This window comes from Equus quagga, chromosome 8 (assembly GCF_021613505.1).
Source record: "Equus quagga isolate Etosha38 chromosome 8, UCLA_HA_Equagga_1.0, whole genome shotgun sequence".
Taxonomy (NCBI): Eukaryota; Metazoa; Chordata; class Mammalia; order Perissodactyla; family Equidae; genus Equus; species Equus quagga.
This window is the reverse complement of record NC_060274.1, coordinates 64,250,200-64,271,681: the sequence shown is the minus strand read 5'-3', so window position 1 is coordinate 64,271,681 and position 21,482 is coordinate 64,250,200. Positions and strand designations below refer to the sequence as shown.

The following is a 21,482-nucleotide window of genomic DNA, read 5'->3' as shown; positions in this document are numbered from 1 at the left end:
TTGTTCTCTCCTTGACATATAGTTTGCAGCACTCGCTCCTCTTACCTGTCCATTCTTATTTATGGAGAACTGTCCCGAATCAGAAACCGGGAAATGATGAAGAGACCGTTTTATTTTATTAACTTGAAGGACATTTAATATTCATGTTAAAAGAAAGCCAACTAAAAACCTGAGTGACTGAATTAGCACCTCAATGATTTTGAGAGAATAGAAAAAAGGAAAAATGTACATGGCATAATTTTTAAAACATAAATCTATATATAGCATAATTTTTAAAAGAATATTTCCTTATTGTCAATTGCTTTTTAAAAAATTGGCTATTTTTCACACGTGAAGTACTCTAAATGTGACATGTTAAAATCTCATTTTTTTAAAATACTGAGTTTAACATACATGTTCAGAGTTAGACACTGTTGTAAAAGTCCACCTGTGAGTTCAATAGCTTAGACAAGGATTATTTACCTTATAAAAATCAAATAGAAGCTAGATCTTAGAAACAGTCAACAGAATCATCTTTTACGTATTTAAAATAGAAATCATACAAACAGCAAACACCGACAAATAGCCCTTTTTAAAAGCACAATCTCAAGTCAGCGTGCATAAAAGCGTACTTTTCCAAGTGTCTGCCAACAGAGTTATTTCAACACCGCTCTGAAATATGCCTGTGTCCTTTCCCGTAGGGAAAGGCGTGAACACGTATTGTTTTGCTCTTTGCAAAGAAGGGTCGTCAATTGTCCAGGATCTGCCACGGTTTAGGGATAAAGTGAGATTAAATGATTTTTGGCCAATGTATCTGCCAATTCCCTTCAGAGCAGTCAAGAATGGGGGTCGGCAGCCCAGCTGCAATTGGAGGGTCTGTCCAAAAAAGGCCATTTTGGAGAGAGAGAGGGAGACGGAGAGAGGCCGACTGCGCCCCCCTCCCAGCCCTCCCGGCCCGGGCGCCTGCGCCGCCGCTCACCTCGGTGTCATTGTTGAGGTTCCAGAGGTCCAAGCGCCCCATCCCGTCCACGCAGGCAAAGAGCGCGGGATGCACGGGGGACCACATGACATCGTACACATAGTCTGCATTGTCTTCAAAGGAGTAGAGCGGCTTGTTGTGCTGTAAAGCAGAGAGACCGTGAAGACTTTGTGGCGCTGCTGCTGCCTCGGGCTGTCTAGCGAGCCTAATTAAAAACTTTGCACATTCACAAAGTGTCATAAAACTTCCCGAGATGAAAGTCCTCGAGAAGGTGAACCGCAGCTTTAATGTTACTAGAACTGTCCAGTGGCATAAATAAATACGGGGGGGAGGAGGGACTCTTAAGGGGCTGGGGGCTGGGGGCTGGGACTGGCGGGGGGAGGCGGTTTCAGACACGGTCGTACGAGACATTCCAGACAGGTGGACGGGACTACCCATTAGTTCGGAATTCTCGCCGGGCTGCGCTTTGCGAGTCGCTCGGTGCCCCAACCCGATGGTGGTCTGTGTGCCGGGATCAGACCGCGGGGATGCTCTGGAAGCCCCGGCAGCCCCGGCGGCCTCGAACCCTTTGCATTGAAGGCAACGCCTGCCACCTCGTGGTCTTTGTCTGTAGCTGCAACTCTGCTTCCAGTCCAGCTCTAGGCCAAATTTATACTTTAATTGTTCCTTTGCCCTAGGGAATGGGGACACACATTTTAAAGGGATTTGTAGCTTTTCTGGGAGGTGAAAAATCTCGCGGTTCTAAGACCCTAGTTTCTCTACCTAAAACCAGTTCACTCAAGTCAGTGGACTGGTGTGGCTCAATGTACCTTCACAGAACTTTCATACAAGCTGAATCACATTTTCTAGATCCCCCAGTATTTCCAAGAGCCCTGAAATTGGCGTTTTGGGGGGAAATCCATTAGCACACCTCCAGTGCATACAAATTCTTCCACTCCGGAGGGATACAATAAATTAAAACGGCACTCTTGATTTCCAGTGAATATTGTCACATCAAAATAGCACAGAAGTCAGAGGCAAGTTTGAAAGTACACCAGAAAGAAAATGTAATTGGACTTCATGAATTATTCATTCCATCTGGCTTGTCTTATTCTAATTTCTGCATAATGGCTTTACTAATCCCTGATCAATTAATGTAAAATGAAATTTAAATGATAATGAAAGCCCTAGAGATAAAAGAAATTAAGTATTCTTATATCCTCTGACAGAAATCTAAACAATGGGAGTTTTTTCTCCCAACGTCGTCTTCACCCAGTCAGCTGTCTGTACTCTCTTCATGGGTTTAACTAAATGCCTGTACAGGCCAGGGTAATAAGATCAAAAAAAGATAACATACAATATGAACAATCAAATCCTTTCTGCACAGAATGTTCAAAGAATGTATCTGGAGGGAATCGGCTCCCAGTACTACAGCAGACTCCCAAAGTGTACTGTTAGTGAAGGTCAAATGCACAAAATGCAGGTGCTGAAAGCAGAGTGAGAAAAAGCGGTGAGGAGACAAAAAACCTAAACCTAATGGAAAATTTTGCTAAGGTAGTAACTATAAGCGATTTCTTGCGCCATGAATTATATTGCTCTGGAACTGCTCAGAAGTAAACAGAATTGCAGTGCTATTAAAGCAACACATATTTTAGATGGGCCATTGTGTGTCTGGGGTAGGGAGTGTATGTGTGAGACATGTCTTATTTGTAATTCAAGAAGTGTCTAATGTAGGAGTAATTTGAAAAACAACATGACATTCAGATCTCAAAAAGAATTAAATGGACATTAGCCTTATAGTTTTATATTTTAATATTCTATAACTCTTTTATGTCAAGATGTTTATTATATACCATGTTTGCAGTGTGTTTTGGTGTTAAAATTATTTGCCTATTTGTTATTTATGTAGCTTCTTTCTTCCTCTCACTCTTTGGAATTCAAACTACCTTCTCCAGAAAATCCGAATAGCCAATGATACCTTAAAGTAGTACGATTGTATCATTTTTTCTTATTGATATATATATTTTTAAAAAAGGCAGCATGGAATAGCTGGTCCTTCACTGACCACTGGTGAATATTAAATTCTGACTTTTAGCAGAAGATTATTCCCACCCCAAATTCTTGATGTTATAGCTATCCAGTCACTATTTGTTACAGAACATGAGGAACACATTTTTCCTAGAGTCAAAGGGTGGAAAAGACTTACACATGCTTTAAAAAGGCAATTCTCTGTATCCTCTCTCAGTAATCTAGCTGACAGTAAAACTGAGTACATAGAGGTCTAGATATACATATACATATACAGACATACAATAAACACATAACACATCTACAGTCCTTGTTTTGATCATTTGTAAGACCATCTAGCTTTAAACAGTCATTTTCTAAGGAGCCAATATTATTTGATACATTAATTCAATAAATTATCCTGTAAATCTCTAGCATTGTTTCTTTCCTTTTTTCATTTAATAGTTGCTTCTCTGAGACACTTAGACAAAACTGTAGTGTATCCTGGAGACTTCACCTTTTAACCATCTGGAAATAACTGCTATTGTTCATGTTACCAAAACCCAGTTTTCTCATGTTTGATAAGACTGTATTGAAATGCTATTATTCTCGAGGTTTTCTCCAACTTCCTTATCACCCCCCACTTCCAAGACTGAACATACCATTACAAAATTCACTGTGAAAGAGATTCTAGGCTACAGTCTGTGCATGTTTGAAGGAAGGAAGAAGGGCTTATATTTTCAAAGGCTTTGTTGTAACCTTGATAAATTCACAGATTGGGAAAGTCTTGGTCAGGATTGAGCCTGTTATCAGGGTACCAAATGGACTGACATCCACAAACCATTAGTTCCCAAGTTTAGCCCAGCACATGGTGTGCGCATAGGCGAATGTCACTCTTACAATGGGAAGCAGTGCTATTTTGAATATTAATTGTACTTTTTTTGATAAAGGAATTTTTCATTCTATTTTATTTGGGACTCAAAAGTTAATCTGAAAATCTCATTAAAAATTTGTCTCAAATGCTTAATGTAAAACATTTTATAGTAAACACATATATCATGAAATAGTTTCATAAAATATATCAAAAGCTTTGGGGTCTAAAGATTCTGTTTTTGAATTTTGAAACATAAATGTTTGGATCCACAAAGTTTTATAGCTTGCTATTGCATTATCACCAGTTTTAGAATACTATGAGTTTTGAAAAGGCAGGAGGGGTGAAATTGACCAATGATTTTTGAGGAGGATCCTGTAATATCATTTGTACATACTGAAGCTACAGAAGCTTGATGATTTTAAATATTTACTCTGCAAAATACTCAAGGTCATTTACTAAACTAAATATCATTCTGCAGCATGTTACTGTAAAAAGCATTTTCCAAAACAATCAGATTTCACTAGACAAAACCCCCTCACCTGTGTGTTTCCTTTTCTAATGCCATGTTTAGCATCAGTGAACAGTTCAGGAAAAAAGGAAAATTGCATTGTTACGCAACCTACTGTACGTGTGACACATACCAGCGGAATAAAGCCACGACACCTTGTGTTTTATAAAAGTTTCCAGGGCTGTGCCAAAAATGCTAAAATATCCAGACACAGATCAGCTCGATTTTAATGCCCTGACTCTCAAACAGAGAGGAGAAGGAGGTTCCCAGTCACCTCCCAGACAGATATGAAGGGCAGGGAAGGGTAAATTGCTGGGTGTTTGCTGTGTACCTGACTCCATGCATATGTTGTTGAATTTAATCTGCATAAAATCTCTATAAGGTAGACAGTATTTACAGAAAAGAAAATTATAGCTCAGGAAAGTTAGTAACTTTTCCAAGAGCACGAAGGTTGTAAGTAGTGCAGTTGGATTTGGTTCTCTTGTTTTTCACTGAATGTCTATAAAACATGGAGTCAGGAACTAAAATTCTATTATCTGAAAGTGGGCGGAAACACAGGGAACATGGAGCAGAAAAGGCAATAGGAGAAAGTGGAAAAACTGTAGATCTTGCGAAATTTAACTTAGCATCCTTGGATCATAGATTTTTCATCTCAGGATAGAAGGCAGAGCAACTGACCTCAAGGCTTTCCATTGGCTTTGTGATTCTATGACTCTGTTCTGTGGTGAGGACTGAATGGAATAAAGTAAGTGAAAGGTTTTTACAAAGAGTGATTCAAAGCTAAGTATTATAATTAAAGCTCTCTTCCCTGATGTTCTGTGGAATGCATATCATAGTGATGTTTTTTACTTTGTATTTTATTAAAATATATGTATAAAAATGTACCAGTGTGGTTTTCAATGAAAAATTTGAAATTATGAAAGAAATAATAGACCTCCTATTTGACCATTGGAGAACGAATGAAGCCTATTAAATTTACGTAAGAGAGGCAGGTAGTGAACTCTGTTCAGAAATGACACTGTACAACATCCATCAATGTTTTACAATAAATACTTGATCCCTAGATTTAAGTTTTGATTTTATAAGTATACTTCTGACAGTGAATGGAGCTGCTTATTTTTCTAATCAGATAAGTACAAAACGATTTCATGAGAGATGAGTTTCTATTTCTGATGTTAGAAATGTACCAAAGTCACATCTAGAAAACATGTTTGTTTTATTTTCTCTATTTTACTTATTTTGCTCTTATCAGGCACCTCTAGGAATCCCAATAGGCTTTAGTATTTTGAAGGTTGGTGAATAGGAAGATTTGTGTTAAAACGCCTCCTAACACCTCCAAATACTGTGGTTCCTGAGGTTGCATTTGCCTCTAAATGATTAGCTTTCAAAGCAGACTTAGTAGAAATGTTTACCAAAACCATGAAAATTTCTTCTGGAGTGGAGCAGAAGCAGGGCGGGGGGGGGGGGGGGGGGTCATCCGGGGGTAGGTGGGAGAAGAGGGCAGAGAACTAATAGTAGAATTTCTATATTTTTATTCTGAAATAAAAGGACAACAAATGGAAGCTCACCTTGAAAACTATATCCTGCTGGAAAAAAAATGATGACCAAAATACTAAACAATGAGTAATAAGAAAATGTCCTTCAAAAATTTTCATGTGGGTTCCTATGAAGTAATTAAAATAAATAGCCAGCCAGTTCTTCCAGGAAACATTAAAATGTGAGACCACAATATCACTTTTAAAAAAACACCAAAGGACCCCAAAACTTCAGGCTCACACAAAAATGGATGGCTCTACCATAAAAAGAAAGTGCTTAAACAAACAAACAAACCCAAACTCACAAACCAAACCAAAAACCCACCTCTCTTGGACCAAAAGAGGTGTTGGGAATTTGGTACTGTCACTGGAAAACATTATTTGCAACTTAATTTGAGATCCTTCTAAAGCACAAAGTCTCCTGTATCTATCTTTCTGTGGCTAATATTAAAACAATACTCACGATAGCTAAATGATCTCTTTACCTGTTTTGATCATGGCTGGAAATTCAAAATTAGACGTAAGCACTTGGGTGAGCTATTCTTAGAATATGTACGGTGGGTCTGTTTGCTGTTTCTGGGTATTAATCAAAAATACATAAGGACTTTAATTTACATTAGTTAATTTAAAATGATTAGAAGGAAGGTTATAGAAATCCAGGAATTTAGCATTTGCTTCTCTATAAATGCAGAAGTTTTGCTAAACAAGTACTGAAGCCACATAAAAGGTGTTCTTTGTTGCGCTACCTTCCTCTACTGCTTATTTGCATGGTAGAATCCTGCTAATCCATGAGGCGCCACCAATAAAGAGGATAATTATCCATATAAAAGAATGTCTACATATTCACAGGTTTTGACTAGTATTTCAGTGTTTAAAGCCATGGAAAAAACTACAAGCTTTGCCTAATTCATAAAAGGACTACTTCCGGCACTGGCATGATTTTTATGAATATCAGTTCCACTGAAAGGTTCTTCTTTAAAACGGGTGTTTCAGTAGCACAAATCTGTACAGAACCATTGTGAAAACATTAAGCAGACGAGGGTGCTCTTCTGAGTTGCTATTTGCATTCATCTCAGCTGCTAGGGCTCTCTTGGTCTGTTTTGCCTTTTGGCTTATTTGAGTGGAGGCTGGCAGAGAGGGTCACTGTCTTGCCAAAACTAGGGTCAGCCAAGGCGGCTCCTGAGAGTTGGTACTGGACTGATACTCTCTCTGAAAGACCACTTGGAGGTAGAAGGCAGCGAGCAAGTTCAAAAGAGCCCCTCTTTGGCGGCTGCTGCCCCAATTCTATTTCTACTATGGCTGAGTGGATTCGTGTCCAACATGATAGAAGTTAGAGAAAGATGCTTTCACTATATAGACAACAGTCAGGTTGCTTAGAGACTGTATTAGGAGGCAGGTGTAGAGGAATGATAATGGGCTGGACCTAGAAGCAGCTAGAAGCGTGGTTGTATTCATGCCTCGAAGACTCGAAAAGTTAGAAGGATGAGCAAGTAAAGTGGTTTACAGGCTCAAGCAGTTTTGTTTATTTATTTATTACTTAATGTCAAATTGTACAACTGCATTTCACTTACTAGTGGGTAGGTTAAGTGGCAGAACATTTCCACTCTAGTCCTTAAACTGTCAACCTCCACTCTAGCATCTGGCTTACAAACTGTCTCACCAATATAAATAAATTTCTAAATATACAGTCATGCCCTGCTTAATGATGGGATCATCCTGAGAAATGCATCGTTAGATGACTGTTGTGGTGCGAACCTTATACAGAGTACTTCCACAAACCTAGATGGGATCGCCTACCACACACCTAGGCTCTACGGTACTAATCTTATGGGACCACCATTGTATATGCGGTTTGTTGTTCACCAAAATGTCATTATGTAACGTATGACTGTATATGTATGTATATAATTCTTAAAGAAAGATTTTAAAAATATCAAATTATAAACCTAGATCCATGGCTTACACTTTGATTCAGTCTTATTCCTAAATTACTAAGTAAACATTTGGCAGTTCCCAGAGCTAATCTGACATTAGTGGTCTCACAACATTTAGTAAATATAACATTTAGACAAATTTCATTTCTTCTTAAGATACGAATACCCAGATCTCATATATATATATATATACGTGACGGGTACATTTTCGAAGGGTCAAGGCAAGTTTTTTGTAGGTCTGCATTCCTGTGTCTCCTGGTGTTAATTTCTTACACTAGATCTAATATTAGTATAACTGATACTTGTACTTATTTTAACAGTGGAGAGGAATGACATGGAGGATGCCACACAGCAGCAGTTCAAAATATTCTGCTCAAATGTAGAATATATTTGATGTTTCCTATTTTACAACAGATTTGCCTACCTTATTCTGTTTTGCCTAAGCCAAATTGAAATTAATTTCTATTCAAAAAGCAAATACAAGCTAAATGTGAGGTGAAGTGATTCCGAACATTGGAAATGGCCCTGGGAAAATAACTTAGTATTAATTATGAGCCCCGGACAATTTGCAAGGTTAAGAGGTCACATGAGGCTGGCCAAGATGGATCCACATTGGTTTGGCCCAAAAGAACAGCTACTTTGGGGGATAAAGATGAGTTTTAACTTATCTTCCAACATCAGACATAAAATGCAGGTTAGATCAGGAGGTGGGGGGGTGGAGGAATCTTTGAATCTCATAATTATGTAGATAGTTGTGTGTGCTATTTGTTCTTCTCATTCTCTCTTTAAACATTATTGCTTAGAAGGAGAAGGTTGGAGAAGGCAACTCTTGCAGCCTATCATTGAAATGAAAAGGCAAACATTTCCGCTCTGGTTAAAAGAGCAGAAGAAAGGATTCACGGAGCCCTCACTTCTTGCACAACGGTAAAGCCCAGTCAGCCGGGTGCATTTTAAGTCTCAAAAGTGTCTGTACTGATATGGATTATTCACACATGCCTCTATAAATATTTAACAGCTATAGGTATGTGTTGGTGGGCAAATGTTTGGGGGGTTTAAGGTTGGGCTGGGGGCGAAAGAACAGGAAGTATGAATACAGGCTAAGTCTGGCTATGACTTGATGATTACATTCTTGTGGTTTCTTTCAAAGTTAAAGTATTCTCCCTGGGTGAGCTTAAAAAAGGAACTCCCTCCCCCCAAAAAAGGAAGGTAAAAAAAGAATTTGATGACTGACACAGGTAGTTTTATTGAAAGCCAATTTTAACTTGCTTGCTACCTTATTTTACACAGGGAGGGGAAGGGGAGTGAAATGAGGATAAGAGAAGAAAAAAATAAGTCAGACACCACCTGAATGTTGTGTTTATCAGAAAGGCAGCCAGCAGGGCTTTGGGGTTGGGGAAAAAATGCACTGTCATCCGGCAAGTGTTCCTGGCAGTCAACTATTGATTTTGTTAATCTTCTCGCCTGTGTTAAGTGTTATGCTTAGATACTGTAACAGCTAAAACTTTAACTTTTGATTTTTATTGTGTACTTCTGATATTTTAAACATTTAACAAAATGCTAACAGAAATAGATATGCTCAAGGCCCCTTGTTAGAATAATGCAATTTTTAGGAGATGCTTCCATCTCAGTTTAAAATAATCCAACCTACTTTTACAGAGTAGGTTATTTCACGTAGGATATCCAAAAGTATTAATCTGTCAATAATAACTTATTAAGGACCTACCATATGCTTTCTACTTTGGGCAATCAATAGAAATACAGGATGTGACTCTGTTCTCAAGGACTCACAATCCCGGGTAGAAAAGAGAAAATTATGAAATAATAAGAGAAGAATGTTCTTTACTTGGGAGTCTATTTTCTCACTTTGTTTCAAAAGGATTTCTGGTGTCTTACAAGTTTAATATACTGCACAATTAAGAATAATCACCAACAGAGGCAGGTAGAATAGATAGCTATTAGTAGGATCCTGAGATAAGCTGATTATTACAATCTAGTACTCAAACATCTCTAAATTTCCTGATAACTAAGACAAACGGGAAAACACATCGTATCACAAGGAGGTACATAAATTTCACCGTCTGAAGAAAGGAAGAATATAAATTCCTTCTCAAAGACACCTTCTTGGGAAAAACTAAAAGAGGAATTTACTGTGTTTGTGAATCTCTGGAAAAGAAACTGGCTTTCTGTCTTGTTTATATGAAAGAAAGAGAACAAGGATGTAGCCAGGTGCTAAATTCTGCGGTACAGATGTTAGGTGCCAAAGGAATTCAGAGATCGGAGCGGGAGGTGGGCAGGGTGGTGTGCTGGTGGTTACCATGGTCTGATGTGGTCAAGGAAGGTATTATCTAGGACAGGTGATGGGACCCGCCTTGAAAGATGCATAGACTTTGATAGATGGTAAGGGAGCCAGTCAAGGAGGGGAAAGCAGAACAGGCAAAGACCTGGCCATGTAAATCAGCATGGAATTCCCAGATGGGAAAGCCAGGACAGCCTGGTGGACTCTGAGGACTTTTCCTCAGGAATAATAGAAAATAATTTTGGTTTGGGTAGAGTAGGGGGTGGAGGACATGTTATGAATGGTCTTGAGTATAGAGTTAAGCCTTTTTGATGCACTAAGCTACTAATTTATTAAACATGTATTGATAAATGTGCAGAGTATTGTGCTACGCAATAAACCAATTCAGAGCTGTCCAATACTCACGTGAGTCTTCTCAGCTTTTCAGGTGTTTTCCTGAACATGTCTCTTTGCAATCAATGACGGCACCTCTACCCCTGTGCCTTCCATTGAAAGGGGCCTATAGTGAATATAAAAGTGTGTCCCTCTCTGAAGACAGCAGAGCCTCTTTGAACTTTCAACTTAGCTTTAAATCACACCTATAGTTCTGTGATATTGTTGAGGCAACCGGGGCAAGTGAGGGTGGAGAGTGGAAAGCTACGTGGAATTCAGTGCTAACCCAATACAAATGGATCAAACCATTGCAAGGACCCAGTGAAACTAGAACCAGAAATTACAATCTGTTAATTCAGTCACTTTTGCCTGAACAGAGTTATTGCCAGACAGAGTTATTTTTCCCTGAACCAGAAGTCTTCTGTGCTTGAGATTAGAGTTTATTTGGTTGGATTTTGTCACCCTCTGCAGGCTCAGTCTTGACTTCTTTTTATCTGGAAAAGATAGTCAGAGGGTGAGATAGGGGATGGGTGAGAGGGCAGGAAAAGGCAAAGCAAGCAGGCAGGGCAGACTGAGCAAGACGTGGTCCTAAAGCTGAACCCTCTCCTCCGGGGGCTGGGGTTAACCTGTAAACTCAAGAGCAGGCAGGCCCCTGCTGGGCTCTCCTTATCAGCCTCCAGAAAGGCTAATTACTGCTGAATGGGTTCCTGAGGTTGGAAAATTTTCAAAGAGTTGTTGAATACATCGCTACAGTTCTCTTCTCTTAACAATAGGATCTATCAAACAGCGAGGGGAAGGCTCTGTTTAAAAGCACCGACAGGGGATCAGAAGAATGTGTTTGATTGCCGAAGTGACTAATTTATTTTTACACGATATTAATGATGCTACAATAACCAATATCTATAGCCTGGTTTTGACAGTTTATCACAAGGGTTCCCATTGTTTAAATAAGAAGAAAAAGAGAAAAAAGAAAGTACGAAAGAGAGTGTTTTATTTTGCTACATTTCCATTTGTTAACAAAACTCCCCATAAGCAAAACCAGAGGTCATTAGCAAACAACCAAAACATGCCTGTCTCCAGAAGAATACAGCTCCCTTCATCAAGTAAAATACAGCTCTGCTGAAAACCCAAATCATGACAAATCCCTAACATGAAAAATTCAGTGCAGACTTGAAGCCACCTGACTTTACTTTGGGTTTGTGCTCCTTAAAATTACCTAGAAAATACCATAATCTTCTCTTCGTGCGGCTGGATGTGGGCCAGGGCCCTGGCTCCAGAGGCAAAGGGCAAAACTAAAAATCATGTCTGAACAGACAGCTCCACCCTCTCTCCCAAGTCCACTTGGCCCCGTGACAAAAAGCGAGGTCTAAAGCACATTCATCCAGGGCCTGGGTTTTTGGCCAAAACTCAAGACTCTTATAGGACAAACAAAAATGAAATCCAAAATGTTATCACCTTCGCCTTCAGAAGTCAAATGGGCTTAAACGACTGTACTGCATGTGCTGAGAAGTTTGCATTCGCAGTGTACTAGGGAACCAACAGAACTGTAGTAAAATGTAGCTTTCCATTTAGAAGGATCCTTAGCTGAGAGTTTAAATTCCAAAGTGATTTTTGACAATAATTGTGTGTGCATGTGTATGTGTGTGCACTCTCATACTTGTGTGCAAGAAAGAGAGCGAGAAGAAGAGAGATTTCCATAGTGAACCAAGCACTTTGAGAGGGAAAGGCTAACTCCAGGGAGGATGAGAGGGTACAGGGACTCCATTGTGGGGCCTGCTTGCCTGGCACGGGTGCCCCCAGCCTGCGGGTAAGCCTCTCACTGCCCTTCACTCTCCTTCAGTTCTTAAGGACTCACTCTCCCCAACGCCCACCCACTCTGCCACCCCCACTCTCTCTCACGCTTTGGATGGGTGAGAGCCAGGAGAGACTGTCAAGTGATTTTTACCTCCTGCAGAGCTAGTGACAGGCTCAGTACAAATAGCTACATTGAGAAAGTACCTCCATGCCACAGATCCCACGGCCAGGGCTCTAACAAGACAGTCCTGGCTGTGAGTACCGCCATCTGATCCCACTGGGGCAGACTGGTGCTGAAATGGCAGGACCAGGCGTTCCAATGTGTTTTCCCCCTGGTCCACTAATCAAAACCCTCTGCTCCAGCCAGTCGACTGCGTTCACGATCCTGCTGCACACGGAATCCCTTCTGGCCTTCAAGCCTCTGTTCGCGCTGCTTTCTACCGGTTGAGAATGTTACTACTCTCTCCTTCTCGCAAACTGTCCAGTCCTATGATCCTGATCAAGCCCTGCCTGACCCCTTAATTCCCTCTCAACACCTACACAGGCACCAGGAGCTCTCTTTTCCCCAGGCCTCAGCCATTGCTTGCTGACTGTTCTTTAGGTCCTCCGTCTGGTCTGGGGCTGCCTTGGAATCTGGCTTAGGCAGTTATATTTAAATATACTCTTACTTCATTCCTGAAGTGTTGTTTAGTTTTCCATGTAGAGCGAGGTTGTATGTAGTTTTCACATTCTTTTTATTTTGGTAAACTTTATTTTTTAGAGCAGTTTTAGGTTCACAGCAAAACTGAGTGGAAGGAACAGAGTCCCCATGCACTCCCTGCCCCACACACCACCCCCTCCCCATTATCAGCATCTCCCCCAGAGGGGCACATCTGTTACTACCTTGACACATCGCCAGTATCACCCAAAGTCCATAGCTTACATTAGGGTTCACTCTTGGTCTTGGGACCCATTCTGTGGGTTGGGACAAACGTATAATGACATGTATCCACCACTGTAGTAGATACAATGTAGTTTCACTGCCCTAGAAATCCTGTTAGAGCAAGGTTTTTCAAACAATCCTGCAGGGCTGTGGGTTTAAATCTTGGGCCGAGGGAGACCTTAGGCGTTCTCTAGGTGAGAGTCAAAAAAATTATATAAACCTGCCCTGGATCATCTTGATGCTGCTGCCTTACAACTGTGTATGTCGGAGCCCAGGCCAACGGGAGTGTTTTCGCTACAGTTTTGGCAGACTAGGGGGGAAAAAACCTCCCAAGGAACCATGAACAGGAAATGACCCATCTGTGAGGTGAGGTCACTCTTGGAGTTATCACACAGCACAGGGTACCACTGAAGTCAGCCTGGTCGTCACACTGTGAACACTAGTTTCAGGGAAACCTTACTTGTCACATCCAGTTAACGTGGTTCATTTAAATGGTATTTTGGGGGGTAAATTTAATTTGTAATTTTGGGGGAGCTGTAAAATTATTTAAGAGTTATAAGCTATAGCTTGTATATATTTTAAAACCCTCAGTGGCTTCTCATTACCATTTAGAACAGAATCCAAGCTCTTTTTAAGGCCAACAAGGCCATGCGTCACCTGACCTCTGATTACCTTTTCAACCTCATCTCCTGCTGTCCTATTTTTGCTGCAGACATGAAAGCCTTTGTCCCATTCCTCACACAAGCCAAGTCAAGCTTGCTCCTGCTTCACAGACTGTGCCCTCCACCTACAACACTCCCTGCCCCTCCACCTTCACAAAGCTAACTTCTTTTTATTATTCATGCCTACCCAGGTGTTCTGTCCTCAGAGAACACTGCCCTAGTCACTCATCTAAAATACTTTCCCCAATGTACAGTCACCCTCTACTCCTAACCCTGCTTCATTTGCTTTCTAACACCTATCACTGTCTGAAATTTTTCTTTTCTCTTTTGTTTTTTGAGAAAAATTAGCCCTGAGCTAACATCCACTGCCAATCCTCCTCTTTTTGCTGAGGAAGACTGGCCCTGAGCTAACATGCGTGCCCATCTTCCTCTACTTTATATGTGGGACATGTGCCACAGTATGGCTTGATGAGCGGTGTGTAGGTCCACACCTGGGATCTGAAATGGCGAACCCTGGGCTGCCGAAGTGGAACATGAGAACTTAACCGCTGCACTACAGGGCCAGCCCTTGTCTGAAATTTTTTATGTACTGTTGATCTTCATTATTTGTGGATTCCATATTTTCCCATTCATCTGCTCTCTAAAAGTTATTTGTAACCCCCAAATCAGTATTTCGAAGTCATTCATAGGCAAGAACAGAGCAGAGAAAAACTTGAGTTACCTGACATGCACATTACCAGCTGAAATCAAACAAGATGAAGCTCTGCCATCTTCTTTCAGCTCTCATACTATAAAAAATGTCCATTTTGTGGTCTATTTGGTGCCATATATTTTGGATTTTTGTGGGGTTTTTTTGTTGATGATTTCACTGTTTAAAATGACCCCCGAAAGCACAGTGTTGAAGTGCTGTCTAGTGTTCTTGAGTGCAAGAAGGCTCTGCTGTGCCTTACTGAGAAAATATGTGTTTGATAAGCTTCCTTCAGGGATGGGCTGTTGGCTGGAATTCAGTGTTAATGAATCAACAATACATATCAAGTAAGGTGTCTTTAAACAGAAATACACATAAAACAAGATCATGCATTGATCTGTTGATGGAAATGTGATGACCAGAGGCTCTCAGGAACCTGATCCTGCACTTCCGCTAGAAGCAATGTTTAGGTATTTGCCAATTCATTGTGGCAACTTCATGGAACACAACAGCTGTGAATAAAGAGAATCAATTACACAGTCGTGTAGCTTAACAAAGGGGCTATGTTCTGAGATGTGTCCTGCAAACATCAGAGTATACTGACACAAATCTAGATGGTAGAGCCTACTACACACCTAGGCTGTATGGTACTAATCTTACGGGACCGTCATCATATATCTGGTCTGTTGTTGACCAAAATGTTGTTACACGGAGCATGACTGTATTTGTTTCTTTTGGTTTCCACATTTTTTCTTTCCGTCCAGCATGAACATGCCTACACAGTCAGGGACTTTGTCTATCTTTGTCACTATTTTATTCCCAGTGCCTGAACCATAATAAGCCCTCAATAGTTATGTATTAAATGGATAAGGACAAGGAGTGTATACCTTGTTTTTTGTCCATATATGTTCAAATTATATTATAATGAAAATAATTTAAGGCAGTGCTGGAGCTTGACAAGAATTTTATGCTTTAAAGAAGTTCCACTCTTTACTCAAGTTTAAGTAAAAGGATGTGTATTATGGACCCATTGGTAGCAGGGAACATGTCTCATTTCTATTCTCAAAGTCCTTGGTATGAGGTTAAAAACACATAAAGTTCTTCTTGACTGTTGGTTTAGTGAATGAACATTTGATAAAATGTTGTATTTTTTCCAACTAGAAAGATAAAGAAGGCAATACTTGCCTTTACTTAGTAGCAGAATCTTAATTAAATTTGCACTGTTCATCAAACCACAAACTGGGAGAAAATATTTGCAACAGACACATTTGATAAAGGACTATTATTCAAAATATATAAATAACTTTTAAAACTCAAATATAAGATAAAAAACAACTTAATTAAAAAATGGGCCAAAGACTTCAACAGACACCTCACCAAAGAAGATACACAGATGGCACATAAGCATATGAAAATGTACGCCACATCGTATATCATCAGGGAATTAAAACAACAATGGGATACCACTATACACCTATTAGAATGACCAAAATCCGAACACTGACAACACCAAATGCTGACCAGGATATGGAGCAACAGGAACTCTCATTCACTGCTGGTGGGAATGCAAAATTGTACAGCCACTTTGGGGCCAGTTTGGCAGTTTCTTACAAAACTAAACATACGCTTACCATACTATCCAGCAATCACACTCATTGGTATTTACTCAAAGGAGCTGAGAAGTTATGTCCATACAAAAACCTGTACATGAGTGTTTATAGCAGCTTTATTCATAACTGCCAAAACTTGGAAGCAACCAAGATGTCTTTCAGCAGGTGAAAAGATAAATAAATCATGGTACATCCAGACAATGGAATAGTATTCAGGGCTAAAAAGAAATGAGCTATTGAGCCATGAAAAGACATGGAGAAATCTTAAATGCATTTTACTAAGTGAAAGAAGCCAATCTGAAAAGGCTACATATTGTATGAATCCAACTATATGACCTTCTGGAAAAGGCAAAACTATGAAGACAGGAAAAAGATCAGTGGTTGCCAGGGGTTGGGGAGACGGGTAGGGATGAATAGGCAGAGCACGGGGGACTTTTAGGGCAGTGAAAACATTCTGTATGATATTATCATGATGGACATGTCATTCTACATTTGTCCAAACCCATAGAATGTACAACACTAAGAGTGAACCTTAATGTAAACTACGAACTTGGTGTTTTAAAAAAATGCACTGCTATGATGTTCTTGCATATTTTGCAATGACAACACATAGGTTGATATATAAACATTTCTGTGTTCACATCTGTGCACAACCGATTGGACAGAGGGGGGAAAAAGATCAATAGAGTAGAAAAAAGGTGATAAATGGAGAATGCAGTTGTCAGAAATATCAATAAAGAATGAACAGAAGCGTCTTTGCTGGTCCATGAAGTGCAGTTGCGTTGCAGTCACTGGGGTTCCTGAATGAGGACTGAAATAAATTTGAAATAGATATAAAACTTCAGAGTTTATCTTATCATTAACCAACTGCCCTTGGCTTAATTTAATTTATATGTAATTGCTCAATAAGATAATCAGCTTATATTATGCGTTAACCATTCACTCCTCTGACTGAAAGCTGTGTGGAATATAGAATCGATGTGAAATATGGCCACTGACCTCAAGAAGCTCACAGTTCAGTGGAAAGAGGGAAACAATTAACAAATAAATACAATAAACCATATTTACATTATATTCAAGTGCTGGATTTTTTGGTGTTGATTAAAATTATCATAAGAATAGTTTTATGACTATAGAGTGATGTATTATTAAACCAGACAAAACGGCAAGTTATTCCAGCATCTCAGTCCACTACTAACTGGCAAATAAAAACAGGTGGACAGTTCAAAACATTAAAACTTTTTTTGTTTCAACACCGATTTCTAATGGACTCGATTACAATCAAGATGAGATGGAAAAAATATGGGATGAAAAAGGTATCTAAATCACCCCTCCCTAGACGTTGGTTTTCTTTTCTGTAAAATTAGGGAATTAAATAAGGAATCTATAAAGTACTCCTCAGGACTGATTTCTATGACTTAAATCAGATTTTCTTGTTGTCCTTCTTTCTTGTTTCCCACACATAGACTTCAATTCTACAAAGGACATAATGACTGTTTACAAAAAGATAAGTGATAAATTCATTTAATCACTATTCCATGTGGTGCTGGCATCATACCTGTCTTTATGGAAAGCTCCTTCTATGGCTTTCGGAGTCCCGTCATGCCTCCATCTCTAAAGACTATTTCTGGACAGCTAATTCTTCCTTCCTTTTAGTCTCTTTCTATTTTCTCTCTAGATGTATTCAAGTTCATTAATCATCTCTATTCTTACTAATATTTTTTGTTTACTTGTTTGACATTATTACTGGAAATGCAAATTGGAAAGATGGTATTCAGAACTTGTGGGACTAATGGTTGGACGTTTGTCCAAAAGGGTGGAAAACCATGAAAAGCAGGTTGAGGTGTTTGAAATGATTAGGAAAGTAAGCAGAGCAGTGTCAGTCAGAGTTTCCAGAGGTGCGTTCCAAGGAATACTGTTCTCTCAGTATGCTTGGGTAAAAACGAGCTCCATCCCCAGATAAGGGTGGGGATCTCTGCATGCCATACATCTAGCCCTGAAGAATAAGTAAGGTCTCCTTCCTAAAGATACTCGTCCACATTGTTTAACTCTTTCTGTTGTCTTTACATCATGGAACTCCTTCTACCTTTAAAAAATACCTGTTAAGATTCCACAGAATACAAACTCTGTCATATGCTGTAGTACAAGGAGATTGCATAATGAAAGGCGTATTTTAGGAAGAGTATGTAAGAGGATTATGTAGGAAGAATGAGCATGAAGAGACACCCACTTCAGAGAAATTGGAAATAAATTTGTCATAAACCTGACAAAAAAGACATGGTCATTCTCTGCTCTTTAGGAACTATTTTTCCAAATGGGTAGACTTTTTGGTGGAGGGCATTCTTAGAGAAGAGCATGACTGTTCTAAGTTATTATAGATCTAGATTAACACAAAATGCTGTAAAAAGAAGAAATAAAAACACACACATGTGCACACTCACAGATATAAAGACACACTTCATTTTGATGGTCCATGGATTGATATATTTAAAAAAAAAACAGTCTCAATAGCAAAAGAATAGCAAAACTCAGCTCATTTGCTGAATTTTGTTAAAGGAGGGCAATCGAGGGAGAGAAAAATCAAAACAATGGGGCATAAATTAAGTTCCACAGGTGGGTAGAAGCCAAGAGTCTCAAGCATCAACCCCCTCGATTGGTGACCCGTAACACCTCTTAATGCAGCTGGCCCTGGCAGAGAGGTAAAGGGGAAATCTGGTTTAAAAGTTAAGTTTTTAATCATTAAGGAAGGTTCCTAAGTGAGAAGGAAACTGACAACTTATAAGAGACTTCTTCTTACTTTTGACTTGGGTTTAGTTCAAGCCAATGAACCAAGGACAGGAGAGAAAACTATTTCACTCCACCGCCAATTCCACAACATTCCTCTCCAGAAGCTTCCACAGAGCTGGTGAGCTTCCAGTAGTAAACACTGAGGTCTGTTTCCCCAGAATTTATGGGAGGGCCTGCTACTCTACTTTGGAAGGAAAAATGAGAGTTTTCAAAGATCAATTATATTTATTTTTCCTCTGCAAAACTCTTATTTATTCTTTACAAAGTACTAGAAGAATGAGGACAATCTCCCAATTTTTATTCCTCCAAGTTGATAAAATAGTAATTTGCCCTAATGGTCCAACTCTACTCATTCTATACTGGGTGTAATACTGGCAAGTTAACATGTATTAGACATATGATAAAGATGAACAAAGCATCTCCTACTCTGAAAAAAACAGTGTGTAAATATGTACTAAGTAGTCAAACGAGTTAATGAAATATGTAGAAATTGTGAAAGTAATTGATATTAGAATATACTAAGAAAAAAAATCCTTACATGTGCTTTCTTTTGGTCTAAGACAAATAAGAGTATGTTTGTCTTCTTGTCTTGCTATATTTAAATCCCTTTGAGAAGTCAGGACTTGGGCGTGGGGACAGGCGTGAAAAGACTAAAGGGGCTCTGGTGAGGCTTAGATACTAGTGACAGAAGTTTGTTGGAGCTAAGAAGGATGATGAGGAGAATATATATTTGGCTCAAAAATTTAAAAACAATTATAAGTTGATAAAAAGAAAAGTCCAATTGAAGATCTGTGGAGGAACAAGTAAACAAAAAGCTAGCAGAAAGGTCAGATGAGACAATCCTGCAACAACCCGTTCAAAATGGGGCCACGTGGCAGTATATTTACAAAAGTACACTTAGAATTATGTGACGTCACTGCTATGCTGCCAGTCACATGGAAGTATTCGGCCGAATGCAGCTTCTATTATGATGAGGATTATTATCACTACAGTCTTTACCATCACAACTGGGCTTCTTCTGAAAATGTAAGTATAGGAGCAAATTGGGAGGGAAGCCTCATGAAGGGTTGCAAAAGTAAACATTCTATTCAATCAAGATGTTGTCCCTGAAGGTGGGAGCATTGAGAGAGTGTTCCTTAACAATCCAGCTACCTCATGCTGAGATAGGAGGGATCTTTGGGACCTACTGACAGGTTGACATGGAACACAAGCATTGCTGGTAAGCTGACGAAGCAGTCGTCAGAGGTAAAATGTTATGCTGATGCTGTGGCTCAGAATCCTGAGGGGAAGGTGAGTCTTCACTGTCCAGTCTCACTCTGCATGGCATGAAGGAAGAGGCGACAAGGCCCCACTTTATCATAAGCTATCGCCCTTGTCATCTTCAGAAGGAAGTCTATGCTCCATCACATGGTATCCCAGACTGCCTCTCATCATCTAGGCCCTTTTTGCCTCCGGAGTCGTCCTTTCATTATCCCCTTCAGGTCACCTTGTACCCACTGCTCCCGCCCAACTAAACTACTTCAATATCCAGATAACAACAGCAGCAACAATGATATTTAATAGTAATAATAATATTGCTTCTTCTTTCACAGTGCTTACTCTGTGCCTGGCACTCTTCTAAGAACTTTACATATGTTAAAGTTCACATTAACTCATTTAATGTATTAACTCATTCAATCTCCAAGTGTACCCTATGAGATAGGTAGTGTTTTAATCCCCATTATATAGATGAATAAACTGCAGCACAGAGAGCTTAAGTAACTTTCCTAAAGTCACACAGCTAGAATGTCAACTATCCCACGCTTCTGTTTTTGAATTCTCTATTTTTTTTCTTGAATGCTCTTCCCTTTCTTCTTTACCTAAGTCAGTCCCTCAAACCTCACATTGGATGTCACCTACTTTGAGAAGCTTCTTTGGCATGTTTCTCTCTCCATGCTTCAGTTCTAGTTAGGAATTTCTCTTATAAACTATGACTTAGAGAAGAGTTGAACTCTCTTTTTCTGGAGGGAGCCACACCCCACAAGAGTCAGACTTTCCCAGGGCTATCTTTAGAAAGAGGCTTCCTGCATGTAACTGAGCTACAGGGCCCCAAAGGTGATTGTCAGGCCCATTGGGGAACCTCTTCCCTTGCTCACTTGGTCAAGTATTACGAGTGGCTAAGGACACACTGGTTGCCCAGCCCCTCAGATCATTCTTACAGACTAATTGGACTTCTACTCATCTACTTTGTAAGAAAAATATTTATGAGGCCACTCTACTCCTGGAATGGTTGCTTTAGATATTTTTTCCCCAAATTATAGTTTCTTAAATATTTCCTAATAGGATTTTTAAAGCTTAACCTCAGTCTTCTATTTATTATATTTCTAAATTATGGCTATGAATTTTACGGCTCAAAACCACTGCTAACTAAATATTCACTACAGTATGTCTTTAATGTACATCTTTTAAAAACCCAGGGATTATTCGTTCATGTACTAACTCAACGATTTATTGACTACCTACCAGGTGCCAAGCACTCTGCCAGGTACTGGGGATACAGACAAAACAATATGGGCC

General features: G+C 39.6%; 1 protein-coding gene across 8 annotated transcripts in view; it reads right to left on the bottom strand.

Moving 5' to 3' along the window:
• The window catches only part of DYNC1I1 (dynein cytoplasmic 1 intermediate chain 1), a 282,884-nt gene that overhangs the window by 20,623 nt on the left and 240,779 nt on the right, over positions 1–21,482 (bottom strand). For 6 of the 8 annotated variants that reach the window (XR_006889871.1, XM_046670321.1, XM_046670320.1 and 3 more), the window contains one exon: positions 959–1,099. Coding sequence is in view for 7 of the 8 variants with exons in the window: in XM_046670321.1 (XP_046526277.1) it covers positions 959–1,099 (141 nt within the window). In the remaining variant the exon portion in view is untranslated. Of the gene's footprint in view, positions 1–958; positions 1,100–10,867; positions 10,958–16,544; positions 16,951–21,482 lie in introns of those variants that run through there. The other 2 variants (XM_046670327.1, XM_046670323.1) reach the window with 2 other exon arrangements.